Source organism: Myodes glareolus, chromosome 19 (assembly GCF_982192425.1).
Source record: "Myodes glareolus chromosome 19, mMyoGla1.1, whole genome shotgun sequence".
NCBI lineage: Eukaryota > Metazoa > Chordata > Mammalia > Rodentia > Cricetidae > Myodes > Myodes glareolus.
In genome coordinates this window covers 21,404,769-21,419,200 of record NC_142044.1, presented here as the reverse complement: position 1 = coordinate 21,419,200, position 14,432 = coordinate 21,404,769, and the positions used below count along the sequence as shown (strand labels likewise).

Here is a 14,432-nt window from a genome sequence, read left to right as displayed (position 1 = left end):
AGAAACCCGGCCTTGAAAAACAAAACCAAAAAAGATATCAGGCATGGTGGCCCACAGCTTTAATGCCAGCACTGGGGAGACAGAGGCAGGTGGAACTCTAAGAGTTTGAGGCCAGCCTGGTCTACATAGTGAGACCCTGTCTCAAAAAGAGAGAAGGGATTGAGGATTGGAGACAATAGGAAGGAGGGAGGATGGTGGAAAGGGAAGGAAGGAGCCACGGCAGCTTGGAATCGATGCTCTGCCTCTTGCAAAGGCAGGCATTGTACAACACAATGACACCAGCCATCTCCCTCCCCTGTTCAGCACTTTTGTTGAAAGTGATACTGTAACAGACTGCATCGCTCACTCTTAAAGAGTATAGTGTTCTGTATCAAATTATAATGGAAGGCCCTGTTAGGGGATTCAAAAGAAACACAAGCCCCCATCCCTGCCTTCCGCATGGAGATGATGATATTTTTACTAAAAGAAGTCTGTGCGTGTGCCTGTGTGGCGGTGGTTCTCAACCTGTGGGTCACAACCCCTTTGGGGGCCAAAGGACCCTTTCACGGGGTCGCATGTCAGATATTTACCTTACAACTCATAACAGTAGTAAAATTACAGTTATGAAGTAGCAACAAGATCATTTTATGGGTGGGGGTTCTCCACAGCATGCGAAACTGTATTAAAAGGTCCCGGAATTAGAAAGGTTGAGAACCATTGCTGTATGGACTCTTTTTTTTTTTTTTTTAAAGATGATTTTATTGTTTTGTTTTGTCTGGAAAGCACGTGTTGGTGTGTTTTATAATCCACTGAGTTATCTGTGGAAGTATGACTTTTGCATCCCTTTTCTCCTCCCTTCCAGTTACTGCAGCAAGGATGTGTACAATAAGGAGAATCTTTTCAACAGCCTGAACTATGATGTTGCAGCCAAGAAGAGAAAGAAGGACATACTGAACAGCAAAACCAAAACTCAGTGTAAGCCATTTGTTTTGCATATAAGAAGAAAGGGTGTCTGGGGACATAGCTCAGTTGGCAGAGTGCCTGCCTGGGATGCACAGAGTCCTGGGTTCAATCCGTTGGCGCTGCATAATTAGGCATAGTGACCCTGGGTGAAGGTCAGCCCAGCAGCAGGATCAGAAGTTTGAGGCCACCATCCTTGCTACATAACAAATCCAAAGCCTTGAGACCCTGTGCCCAAAGAAAAGAAAAGGCTATTGGAAGAATCTTATGAATGGTTCTGTCACTAGTTGAGGTTTCTGGGATCTTTGCTTCCACAAACTCAACTGTGCATCTCACGAGCGAAATTAGCATATTCTTTACTGTTCAAAAGCCCTTGCCAGTTGAGCGCATCCCTGCTTGTCACTTGCCTTTGACATTGGTAAGATAGCTGCAGGACAGGGCTACAGCTGAATCCATTCCAGCAGCGCTTTGATTTTCAACCGGGTTTTGAGGCTTTGAAAATAGAATTGTAAGGCTAAGGATATAGCTCAGTGCTTGCCTCACTGCACAAAGGCCTGGATTCATCCTCAGTAGCCAGTGAACTGCGCATCGTGGGTCTCCAGAGGTAGAAGAGTTGGAGGCCAATGTAGGATGCGTAGACTCTGTCTCAAGATGAAATAAATAAAAGGACAAAAGAGGAAAATGGATATGCCCCTCTTGCATAAATCTGAAGTCACATGGTCTAGATACTTACGTGTTGGCAGAGGATACAAGGCTCTATTAAAATTGAACATTTTCATCCTCCTAGACTGTTGAAGTCTTTTTTGTCAAAACATTTTAAACTTTGGGATAAATAAAAAAAATGAGTCATATTTAAAATCTTAGGCCTGCTACAGATTGTTCAGATACGTTTCTGTTTCGTTTTTGGCCTCTGTAGATTTCCATCAAGAAAAATGGATCTATGTTCACAAAGGAAGTACTAAAGAGGTGAGTACCCATCCGCTTACTAAGACGCCATGGTTAGTAATGCCGTACCCTCCCAAGAGAGCCATTGGACCAAAACCAGTCCTTTATGTCTAACAGGAGGTGGGAAGGGATCAGCTTTCTCAGGGTGGGGGAAGGGCGTTCTTCAGACCTTTGAGATGCCTAACCACTAAATCCGACAGGTGTTTTCAGAGCCTGCTCTTTGTGCTGTAGGCAGGTTCAGGTCCTTGTTCTAGCTGCCTTCTGTGGTACTGGAGAAAACAGGCAGTTTGCTCACTGGAGCATGGGGCAGTATTGATAGAGTGGCAGCATTCCTGTTTCTTTCAGGGACCTTGGAAAACACCCCGTTTCTCTTATGGCATCAGCCCCAGAGAGGGTGGATCAGGGACAAACCCAAATCACCCAGGAACTTAGGACAGAGTGAGATGATATGCCAGAACTCTGTATTCCCGGTTCTCTGTGTATAAACACTAAGCGTTCAGAACTTGATTTCTTCCTTACAAAGCAAAGCACACCAGTGGGTGCAGGGTGATGTCACCATGGGGGCAGGGAGACCCGATCGCTTCTTTGTGTGAGAGATACTGTCATACTCCCAAATGGCATATCCTCTGTTCCCTGTGATGCACTGTACGTTAGCCCTCCCAGACTAGCGTCTGTAGAGAGCTAGGGTGGTACTAGCCTGGAAAAGAGATAGTCCACAGGTTAGTCTCCAGCTGAAGAAGATGTGGGCTGCACCCTCCAACTGTGTCTCCTGGAATTTGGATGCAGAAGGGAAGGCAAAACCCAGTCCTCTAAGATGGGCCCAGATGGTTCAGCAGAGTCCCTGCGGAGGGCGCTGGAGCATAACCTGTGTGTGGCAGGAGTAACGTGTGCCTCTGTCTCACTCACATGCAGCGCCATGGGTATTGCACTCTCGGGGAGGCTTTCAACAGACTGGACTTCTCAACCGCCATCCTGGATTCCAGAAGATTCAACTACGTAGTAAGGGTAAGTCTCGAAAGCCCCAGATAATCCAGACTCTTGATTTGAATCATTAACATTCAGACTGGGCTGGGTGGTAGTGACCTATGCTTTTAATCCCACACTCAGGAGGCAGAGGCAGGTAGATCTCTGAGTTCAAGGTCAGCCTGGTCTACAGAGCCAGTCAAGACAGCCAGTGATACACAGACAAACCCTGTCTCAAAAGACCAAAACCAAAACCCCACAAAAACATTCATGTTGTCCTAGTTTCAAGGGAGAGGGGGTGGAGGGAGGGAAGAAGGGAGGGAGAAAAGCAGGGAGAGGGAGAAAGAGAGAGAGAGAGAGAGAGATTTTCATGACCCTGAGGGTTCAGGGCAAGCAGAAAACAACTCTTTGCAATATGGCTTCCCCAATCCCCAGTACTTGAGGGTCTCGATGGTAACAACTGTGGTGTTATCTCTGAGATGGACCCCTCCCCCGACATGCAGTGCCATAATCCCTCAGTGAATCTGTAAGTCAGTCCGTCACCCCAAGTGAAAATTCACTCCTGGTCCTCCCATACCTCCTCCCTGTCTCAATGGAAACGTGGAGCAGGCAGCAACAGCAGTAAAGGAGGGATTCTCAGGAAATAAGCCCCAAATTAGGCTTGTGTGGAAACCTGATTGTTCTCACGCTCCTGCTTCAGCTGACTCAGGGACACATCAAGGCCTGCTTTACTGGGTATATACAATGGTTGGGCTCAGAGCCCCTCAGTGCGGCCTTCCCAGGCCTCCCATCCCATACTGAGTCTCCATCTACCTAAGTCTGACACTGTGCCCTTGGGGTCTGTTGATTTCTATTTTAAACCCTATTTTGAAAAAACAAATAATATTAGCAAAGTATTAATAATGAAGGAAGTAGCACTAGTGAGGCTAACATGACTTGGAAGGTGTTGAGTCTGTTTGAGTGATTGTTTTACACACGCACGCACACATGCACACGTGCACTCACACACTTCCTTGTACATTTTTTGTTGATGGTTTGCCCCAGTAAGAAGCAGCTGTTTAGGTTTGGGGCTGTGAAGTTGGAGGGAATTTCCACCTGTGGGTGTTACTTGGTTAAGCGTTTGTTTTCTTTTTCTGGGTTGTCCAGCTTCTCAGTGCCCCATCACACGGTCAGATGACCGCAGAAGCTCAGCCAGGGTGATGACATGCAAGCCCCCTTGAGGCCTGGTTCATTCACCTGTCATCTGGGGAGATACAGACTGCTGTGCAGAATGACTTGGCAAAAGCCCAGGCCTTCAAGCAGGTTGGAAGGCCTGAGCCGAGCCCATGACGCATGAGCAGTTCTGTTCTCTCTCTGGCTGAGCCCTTCTTCAGGCCAAGAGGGATAAAAATAAGAGCCCTTCTTGGGTAAAATGTTCCTGTCATTCTGCATGACTCTGCTGGTTTAGAGAGGTCACCTAGTCCTCACAATGCCTACAGACTAGTCTGGCTGGTTGGAATTAGTCCCAGGGAGATCTGGAAACTTCTGTGGCTAAGAATATGAATAGTTTCCATCATCTGTGTTAGAGGAGACACTCAGATCTGATTACGTGTTACAAATCGATCATCAAAATGATCTGGTTTTAAACGGCGTTCCTTCCCCCTACTTTTCTTTTCAAAAGAAATAAAGCAGAGGGCCCAGATTATAACACAGCTGCATACATTTTCTTTTAACCTTTAATCTTTTCAGTGTTCCTATGAAATGCAGGCGCTTGGATTATTTCCATGTAAACAAACGGTATGCCCAGGTGACTGATTTATCTGAGGGCACAGGGCTGTGGAAGGAACTTAGTGCAGATTTGAGAACTGGATGTCTTAACAGCTCATGCTTGTGTTTGCTTCCCTGGGTTCTTTGTAAGCAAAGGCTTAATGTAAATGTCCTGAAAGTCAAGCTCCACTTAGTGTCCTCTTCCATAAAAGGGGTGTCCATGGTTTCAAAGGGAAGGTGTGGAAACATGGTGATATTTTTGCACATGGGTGAATTCTGCAGATGAGAGCCAGCTATACAGACTCAGCCACTAATATTAATTAATATTAATTGCTCATATTGATTACTAAAATTGATTAATTATATTAAATTGGTTGATTATATGGCATCAATTATGATTAATATTATTACATTAATATTGATTAAATAATGGGTGCCTGCTTATCAAGACTACTGTTGAGTCCCCATGAAAGAGAGTTGGAGATTGGTAGCTAGGAATAGCAGCTTCCTGCCTGGACACCAAGGCCAGAGAATGCAGCAAATCTCAGCATTGGTTGCGTATAGTCACTTAAGAAGCCAGTAGGTATAGGTCACCTGCCCCAAGAGCTTCTGAGTTATTAATTGCAGGTTGTGTGTAGGTATTGGCATTTTAAAAATATCTGCTAGGGAAATCCCAGTGAGTTTTAGAGTCTACAGACTAATTCAGGAATTTATTTCATTTAGAGCCCAAATGTTGTATTTTACAGAATGAACTTTAAGCAACAACAACAATACCCTTTTCCTGTGTTTATTTATTTAGTGTATGTATGTGGAGGTCAGAGGACAGCTTTCAAGAGCTGGTTTTCCCTTTCCACTGCGGGTCCCAGGGAAGAAAATGAAGTCATAGGGCTCAGTTAAGAACGTTTAACCACTAAGCCATCTTGTCAGCCCAAGAGCCACTTTTAAAAATATGGTGCCTCTGACAGGAGAAAGAAATAATAAAAGCCTCAAAAAACATTTTTTAAAAATATGTGTACTTTGATTCTGCATAATGAACTTTTAAACAAGATGCACAGCATCAAATTCTGGCTATGACTTCTGGAGTGTGTGGACTGTGGGCCACCTGTAATGCATGATGGGGCTCAAGATCTAAGCCCTATTTATTAGCTCTGGTACCTTCCGTAAATCCATTGCTTTGATCCTCTAAACTGTGGAGCTGCGAGGGCTATCCCTGAATCAGGGTATCTCTGTGAGAATGGAGAAATGCAGTGTGAAGATAAAGGTAAAGGATATGGAAATGTCGCCTGTGAGTCTCTGCAATCTACATATGTGCAGCCATCTCTCCTGAGTGGTTAAGATGGGGAGTCTGGTTTTGCAGATGAGAACAGTTAAAGATTTGCCTATTTGCAGTAGGACTTCTGAGGTGCTGAGAATGACTGAACATTTTAAAAGCTCCTTCCTCTGCAGCTAGGCTTGATGTTAGTAAACACCAACAGTTGCCTAGCAACCCCTTTCCTCAGTGAGTCACTTAAGATGACTGTGTTATTAGGGATGGGAGGCTACTCACCAGGTAAAGTCACTTGCTACAGAAACCTGGTAAGGGGAATTCAGTTCCCTGAACCCACATGATGGAAGGAGAGACTGACTCTGTGATTGTTCTTTGATCTCTGTAAGTACAGCATGGTAAGCATGAACCATGTCGGTTCACACACACATGCTCACACACCACACACACCACTATAGATGTTTTTTTTAAAAAAAAATTTTAAAAGAGATGAGAGAGACCCTGCCTCAAAGGCAGATGGAAGAGAGAAAAGTTGTCCTGTACCCTCTATACATTTGCAGGTACACACACATTGCATACACACAAAAGAAAAAATAAAGCCGGGCGGTGGTGGTGCACGCCTATAATCCCAGCATTTGGGAGGCAGAGGCAGGCGGATCTCTGTGAGTTTGAGGCCAGTCTGGTCTACAAGAGCTGGTTCTAGGACAGGCTCCAAAAGCTACAGAGAAACCTATCATGAAAAACTTAAATAAATAAATGCTTTTAAAGCAAAGCAAGATTATATATGATAAAAACAGAACTGTCTCCAAGCGGGGGGGGGGGGGAATCTACATTATTGGGATAAAACAGAATTAAGTTAAAACTTTGTAGCATCAATAAAACATAGTCTAAGGCTGCAGCTATGGCTCCATGGTAGGGCACTTGCCTAGTGTATGTAATACCCTGGGTTCTAGCCCCAGCACTGAAAAAAAGTTTTTCTGTACACTCATATGTGTATAATGTGTGTATTCCTATTGATGTGAAGTAAATACATAAGAGTGATAAACAGTAAATAGACATGACATCATCTGAGGGCAACAGTAGGAACAGGGCAAGCTCCTTGGGCCAGTCTGGTCTCCCGCTGTGTTTGTATGCACCACAAGCCAAGAATGGTTTGTATATTTTTCAAATATTTTATAAATTAAAGAAATATAATAATGCCGGGCAGTGGTGGCACACACATTTAATCCCAGCACTCGGGAAGCAGAGACAGGTGAATCTCTGTGAGTTCAAGGCCAACCTGGTCTGCAGAACAAGTTCCAGGACAGGCTCCATAGGTACTAAGAAACCCTGTTTTGAAAAAGCAAAAAGAACAAAGGAAGAAAGAACTATAATAATTAATAAGACCTTAAAATTATGCACACCCCAAATATCAGTGTCCATGCAGTTTTACTGGAGGCAGCTGTGCCCATTTGTTCCATACTGTCTTTGGCTCTTTCTGTGCTAAGTAGAAATTGGATTCACAGTTGAGTGACAGTTCTTGTAGCCCGCAAGCCTGAAACATTCACTATCCTTTAATTTTTTTTTTCCTGACCTCTACTGTCCCATCTGATTTGTGATTTGTGAAATATGTTGGTGATTTGGGAAATATGTGCTGCGGTCCCCTGAGCCATATCACCATCATCCAGCATTTCAGCGTGTCTGATGAGGTGCTAGCCTGTAGAGGAGATGACCTATGAAGAGTAGATAGATAGCATAGAGGAGGTAGCTTACGTCTCAGGAGTGGGATCGTGTGAGCAGCTGATCCAGTAAAGACTACCAGGAAGGAGAAAGCGGGGCTTTGAGCAGGTCTTGAGGCGCAGTAAAACTCAATGAGACTAGAGAAGGCAGGCAGGGCTCGTGTCTATCCGAGATCATTGACTAGACTGTTCAGTCTGGATGGAGCACCTGAGTGTGCCTCAGCATACAGGACCAGGTGAAGCTGTTGCCATGCACAGTTTTCAGATGATCTTGGGCAAACGTCTGTCATTCCCCCTGTAAAATGGCAGTGATGGTCATAGACACCCCCCACTCTCTCTCATGTAGTTAACAGCAAATGAGATATTCATTATTATTCGTGCCAAAGACATGGATGAGCGTTGGTGATGATGGTTCGGTTAGCTATGCCTAAACAAGAAAGCAGACTCAAGAAGAGTCTTAAAGTGTGAGGGAGGCTTCTTCATGTGACGTCATCCGATAGACAGAAGGGATCCAGGGGGAAGAAAAAATGCAAGGAATAGAGAATGCTGGAAGGCATTATTTTAATAAGTCATAATGTGTGGCAGCTTTAGACATTAAATCAGTTACCGGTCATCTCTTTGCGGTTCACTGATCCAAACCCTGTCTGCCTTTTCTTCTTTGAAAATTGTCAGGCTGTTCAGTGGGCAGATGTAGTGAACTCATTTTGAAGATGAGAAAGCAAAGGTCAGGGAATCGAGTGCTTTGTTCAAGGTTGCCTAGCCCAGAAGAGGAGATCTAAACCTGGTCCTCTGTCCTATGGTTCTGTAGTCGGTGCCCTCCACCATAGGCTCAAATGGAGACATGCAGAATGGGGTCTCCTTTCTTTTATGGTGTGGTGTGGTGTTGTGTGTGTGTGTGTGTGTGTGTGAGAGAGAGAGAGAGAGAGAGAGAGAGAGAGAGATGTGTGGTGTGTGCAGGTGAGTGCAAGCCTATACCTGCTGCAATACATGCATGGAGGTCACAGGACAACTTTTGGGCATCCATGGTGGGTTCCAGAGACTGAACTCAGGTCATGAGGCTTGTGTGCAGCGAGCATCTTTACCTGTTGCACCATCATGCTGCCCTCTGCCTTCTTTTTTATATCACATAACTATTTGCATGCACATAGACACAAGGTCACGGGAAAAGACCATGATGCCAGGATAACTTTGACCATCGTTCTGAGTTCTTCTATGGGACCAGCCACCTGGCAACTAGGGCTGCAATTATCAACCCAGGAAGTCCATGCGGGACTTGAATACCTACTTCCTGATTGGGTTAAACTGGCCCCTGTGGACCAGTGAGGCGGGAAGGACAAAGAAAGCCTATAGCCCCACTCTCTTGTGTCCCTCTGCAGCAAAGAACATCACAACCTCAAGGCACATTCTTATTTTTGACCACACCGCTACCCTAAGTCTATTTGAATACTTCTACAAGTTGCTGCATTCCTACAACCCCTAAAAAGCATTTCCAAAAACATGTTTTAGTTTAAGTTGATGGGTGGTTTGGCAAACAAAAGACCGAGTATGACCCAATGAGTCAAATTTAAACCCAGTACTGAAATTAGGGCATGCCGATGCCAAGCCCCAGTGGGTTGTGATATGCATAATTGCCTGGCTCCTCATTGCAGGTTCCTCAGCCACAGTAACCTTGGATTAATTTGGTGCCTCACACACTTGGTGGCCTTCCTGAGATGGAGGGTGGCCTCAGCCGTCAGGGGCTGGAAACTAGTGGTGTCCGAAATGGAGGAAAGGAGACCAGCAACAGCAGTGGCATGGCCCTATCTTGAAATGACTCTCAGAAATTATTTGAATTGCTATATTTCCATTTTTTTCTAAATGACTTTTCTTGTGCCGCTCTAGCAATTCCTGAGTCAAAAATATGCTTTTTTTGTATGAGGACTCAGAATCTAGATGCATGCTAACATAGACCTTAGAAATATATTTTTTACTGAAATCCACCTTGGATTTGAGGCTGAGTCGGAATGTGCTATACAGTGAACAGATGAACTGAATTTTAAGTATGAATTTAGTGCCCGTCCAAGAAGGATGCTCATGAAGGTACTGATACTACACTGTGATGTAGAGCTCAAAGGCCTCCCGATTCCGTAAAAGGTCTCCAATGTCAAGGAGGAAAGAGTTCACATCAACCTCTTGCTATATCCTGTACGTAGCAAATGGCTTCAAGTAAGTACTTTTGGAGTCATGAATTGAACCCATATACCAATGTGCCTTAGCCGGTTGAGAATTGTGGGGAACCTACCCTCTGCTGCTGGGTACATTTGGCCCTGACAAAATCAAAGCATAGCTATGTAAGCAATCGGTTGAGTTTGGTACTGTCTAGGAGCATTGGATATGCCTTCTTGAAAAGTAGAACCTGAGATGCTTCCTTCCTGGTTGGCCAGGATTTGGCCAGATGAAGAAGCAGGTAGAAGAAGGCTTGTGGGAACAAATTGTGTGTGTGGAAACCCAGAGATGATAAGGGACAGAAGTGAAGGGGATGATGGTGGATCAAGATGGAGGATGGTGCCACCGTCAGCCCCATAGAACCATAGGGAGAGGTGGGTCATTCTGGGGTAGACAAGGCCACTCTGGAAGAGCTGGGGCTCTCAGTTTAAACAATGTCACTGAGGAAGCCATGGCTGCTCAGACCCATACAGCAGCAGTCAGGGACCCTTTGTAAGTTGCCGAGTAACTAGGATAGACGAAAGATGGAGAGACAAGTTTCTCTTGGCTGAGGATACAATTAATTCATGTAAACTTGGCCCGCCTCGTTATTTTAACTCTCTTAGTTCAAGGGCTGTTTCACTGGGAAATAATATTTACCCAATCTTGACATGCCCAGAGATGATTAATGGGCATGAAATTTTTCCTCCTCACAACCTGCCAGTGTTCAAGCTCAAAGTCAGGACAGAACTTTCCAGCTTTGTGATCTGTATTATCCACTGAGTAAATAAGAATCCTGGAAGGTACACAGCACTCGGTGCAGGCTGCGTTGCTGCCTAATGTCACTGAAAGCTGATTACAGTGGACACCAGGCTCGGGTCCTGAGCACGTGAGGCATAGCCTAGGCTGCTTGAGGCTGGAACTCTTCTCTGTTTTTGATCACGCCAGCAGATTTTCCAAGCAAGTTATGGAAGGCCTCTTCCTAAGAGATGGAAGAATCTGGACACAAATCTATCCTTTCTAATACAGTTTGTTTGCTTGCTTGTTTGTTGGAGACAAGGTCTCTGCGTTGGCCAGGCTGGCCTTGAACTCACGGAGATCCAACTGTTTCTACTCCCAGGTGCTGGGATTAAGGCATGCACCACCACACACAGCCAAGACACAAATATGTTCATATATAGTACTAACAATATCCCTCATGAGATAGAATATGCATGGTCAGCCTCTATTTGTTGACCTTGAAACTGACAGGAAGGGGAAGCTGCTATTTTTAGCAATTCTCCTGAAGACTTGACTATCCGCATCCTTATAGAGGCCAGGCTGCCTGCCCTTAAGGGAGGGTTTGAGATGCTTTTCCTGGTAGGTAACTTCCTCCCAAGCCCCTTGTAACACTCCGGGGGCCCCACTCGGACACCATATAAACCCCAACCTGGACATTCAGGCAATCTAGAATCATGTCATTTGGCTCTCGTGAAGTGTCTTAACCCAAACACCACGGCATTTGGGTCACCTGTTTCCAGATCACTTCCAGAAGTAATATTCTTTGATTTTCAAAGACGAATGTAGAAAAACCCAATATGTGGGGGGGCAACTGGCATGTACTAAGCAGGGGCAAGGTAGCAAACCAGGGTCCCTCTAGGGCTTGGAGGCAGACCTTCTCATTGGTCAGGCAGAGAGTGTGTGAAGGCCAGTGAAACTGTGCATAAAGGAAGAGTGAGGAGTCAGGAAAGCAAGATGGCGGAGGAGGTTGGTCTTTGTGTAAGACGTCAGGCGTGATCACCCAAGCAAGGTCTGAAGTAAGGCCTGAGGGTTGAGATGGAGCCACGCATGTAAAAACGTGGCAGGAGCCCCACAAATGGATGAACTTAACCTGTACAGCGAATGCAGTTGGACATATCACAGGGACAGAACGAGTTTGGGGCCACTATGCAAAAGGAGGCTGGGGACAGACAGGGAGTAGACCCAGGAAGATCTTGTCAGTTGTGAAAAGGAGCTTGTAGGTTTTCCTAAATGCAGAGAGAAGTCATCTGAGGATTTTGAGTGGGGAAATGGCTATAAATATATATATATTTTATTAGTTCTGGGCTAGCAAGATAGTTCAGCTGGTAAAGGCACTTGCCACCAAGCCTGATGATGACCTGAATTTCAGTTCACATAAAGGTGAAAGTGGAGAATCAAACCAACTCCAAGTTTTTCTTTAATATCCACTTGCAGTGTTCTTTGATGTCCATTCATCCATTCACACGCAGCGGTACACCCACACATAACATATACATTGATGCTAATAAATTTACGTAGAAGTGCTAGGCTAGATGAATTGCAGAGGAGACCTGTCTTCGAGTAAGGATGACGGGAGGGAAATTGCTTTCGCCCAGCGGTTCTCCAAACGTCACGTCAGGCTGTGGTTGATACCCACTCTGAGATTTGCTACGGAGCTTTGCTTGCCACATCGATTTTTCTCCAACTCATCGTCTCCAAACCTAGCATGGGTTGAGGCTGAATGGCAGGATGTGGTTTGGTTTGTGGCCACCCCCTCCTCCAGTAGCAAAGCTTCACTCTTTGCCTGCACGGCGAGTCCTCACACAGTGGCCCATCCCCACACTGCCCACCTCCACTCACAGTGACATCGTGGCATTCAGGAGCAGCCCACAGCTTGATGCCCTGTTCCCCTTCTCCTCCTCCTGCCTCTCTTTCAACGCAGCCACAAATTGCTGGCACCTGAACTCAAATTTGCCAGCAGAAAACAGCTCCTTCCCAACAAGACATTTTCCTCTACTCTCCCCCTTCTCTTGTGGCTAAGGGCAAACAAGCCAATTGGCTCCGTCATCTGGTAAACAAACTTCAGGATACAAACCTACTCTCTGGGGCAAACAGCTTTCTTAACAGCAAAAAACGATAGATTCTTCCCTCATTGTTGGTGCCACATGACACTGTCTACTGGTTCTTGGCAGTAAAGTTGTATGGATGTAAGAAGGTGACCCTAAGCCACGGCCTCTTTCTAGCTGTGTTAGAACATTTGGGGGTCATTATTTCACTTCAGCATGGAAGCTGACCGCCAGTCATAGCACACTGTTGATAGAAAGTTTCTGGATTCTTTCCCCAGACAATGACAAGTCATGATATTGCTACAATTGTTAGAATCAAATTTGAGGGTGGCCAGTGGTGGCGCATGCTTTTAATCCCAGCACTCAGGAGGCAGAGGCAGGCAGATCTCTGTGAGTTCGAGGCCAGCCTGGTCTACAAAGCGAGTTTTAGGAAAGGCTCCAAAGCTACCAAATAAATAAATAAATAGATAAAATCTGGCTCTACATACCAATACCAAATTATTGGTTATCCTTCGCAGTGGGGTCCTGAATGCTACAAAAACACATATTTTCTGTTAAACGTATCTGGACTTAAGTATTGACTCCCTAATTTACTACTGCTACTTGACAGCCCTGAGCCTTAGCGTCTTTCTTTGTCACATGGGGAGCTTAACCTCTTTGTCGTGAAAACCAAGACCACGCAGGTGAGCTGTGTGGCACCATCTCTGCACACCATAAATATCCGTCGTTGTTAGCAAAGTATGACTTCGTGGTGGCAGCACCTCTGCAAGTCATGAACTGTGTCAGCAGAGAGCTGTGAAGAGCACCACAGGGAAAGATGGCAGAGGAGTACTGAAATCAGAAAGCTTTTAGTTGATCACATGTACAATTGACACAGAGTCTTTAAACAAGCTGTGCTTTCACCGTGCTAGTTCACTATTTTTTCCTGGCAATAATCCTGGCAATAATTTTATCTAGCTGTCTTTTCTGTTTTATGATGAAAAGCTGATGACAATAAGCTACTAAGTAGTCATGTGGTGATGGCACAAGCCTTTAATCCCAGCACTCGGGAGGCAGAGGCAGGCGAATCTCTGTGAGTTCGAGGTCAGCCTGGTCTACAGAGCAAGTTCCAGGACAGTCAAGGCTATACAGTGAAACCTTCTCTTTAAAAAATCCAATAATAATAATGATAATAATAGTAATAATAAGAAGCTACTAAATATATACTCCTGGCATATTGTGAGTGCTTAATGAACTATTTGTTCTTCACAACAATTCTAAAGTAGATTCTGGCATACAAAACAGTTAGACTCTGGGACCTTCACTTAGAATCTCTATGATGTGTACCAGAAGTAATTGCAGGACTCCATCTAGATCTTCACTGGTTTCTCTAAATAAAGTTTTATTGATATACACATGGTACACATTGATTTACATAATGCCTATGGTTACTTGTGTTACAATTGCAGGGCATTTGTAGTATAAAAACTGAATGACCCACCACCCTTAAAACACCTACTGTTTCAATCACTATTCGGGGGCCAGGCGTGGTGGTGCACGACTTTAATTCCAGCATTCAGGAGGCAGAAGCAGGTAGATTTCCATAAGTTCAAGGCCTGCCAGGGCTGTGACACAGAAAAACTCTTGTCTAAAAATACCAAAAGTAAAAAAAGTTTGGTCCTTTACAAAAGTTTGCCTACTCCTTAAGACTGGAATTGGGGAAAAGAGCTTTCGTAGTGGCAGTAACGCTTTATGGTTGGTACTCACAGTAAGTTTTTGTTTTTGTCTCATTTGATTCTCCTAACAATCCCGTAGGTCGTCTTTTGTTGGTGTTCATGACTAGACGATAAACTCCGTGCGTCCGGGGGT

At 44.9% G+C, this 14,432-nt stretch overlaps 1 protein-coding gene across 1 annotated transcript in view; it reads left to right on the top strand.

Moving 5' to 3' along the window:
• Fbxo32 (F-box protein 32) overlaps positions 1 to 14,432 on the top strand; it is a 40,698-nt gene that overhangs the window by 5,721 nt on the left and 20,545 nt on the right. Inside the window, exons 2-4 of the mRNA XM_048457200.3 lie at positions 842 to 954; positions 1,856 to 1,905; positions 2,797 to 2,889. Coding sequence (XP_048313157.2) covers positions 842 to 954; positions 1,856 to 1,905; positions 2,797 to 2,889 — 256 coding nt within the window. The remainder of the gene's footprint in view (positions 1 to 841; positions 955 to 1,855; positions 1,906 to 2,796; positions 2,890 to 14,432) is intronic.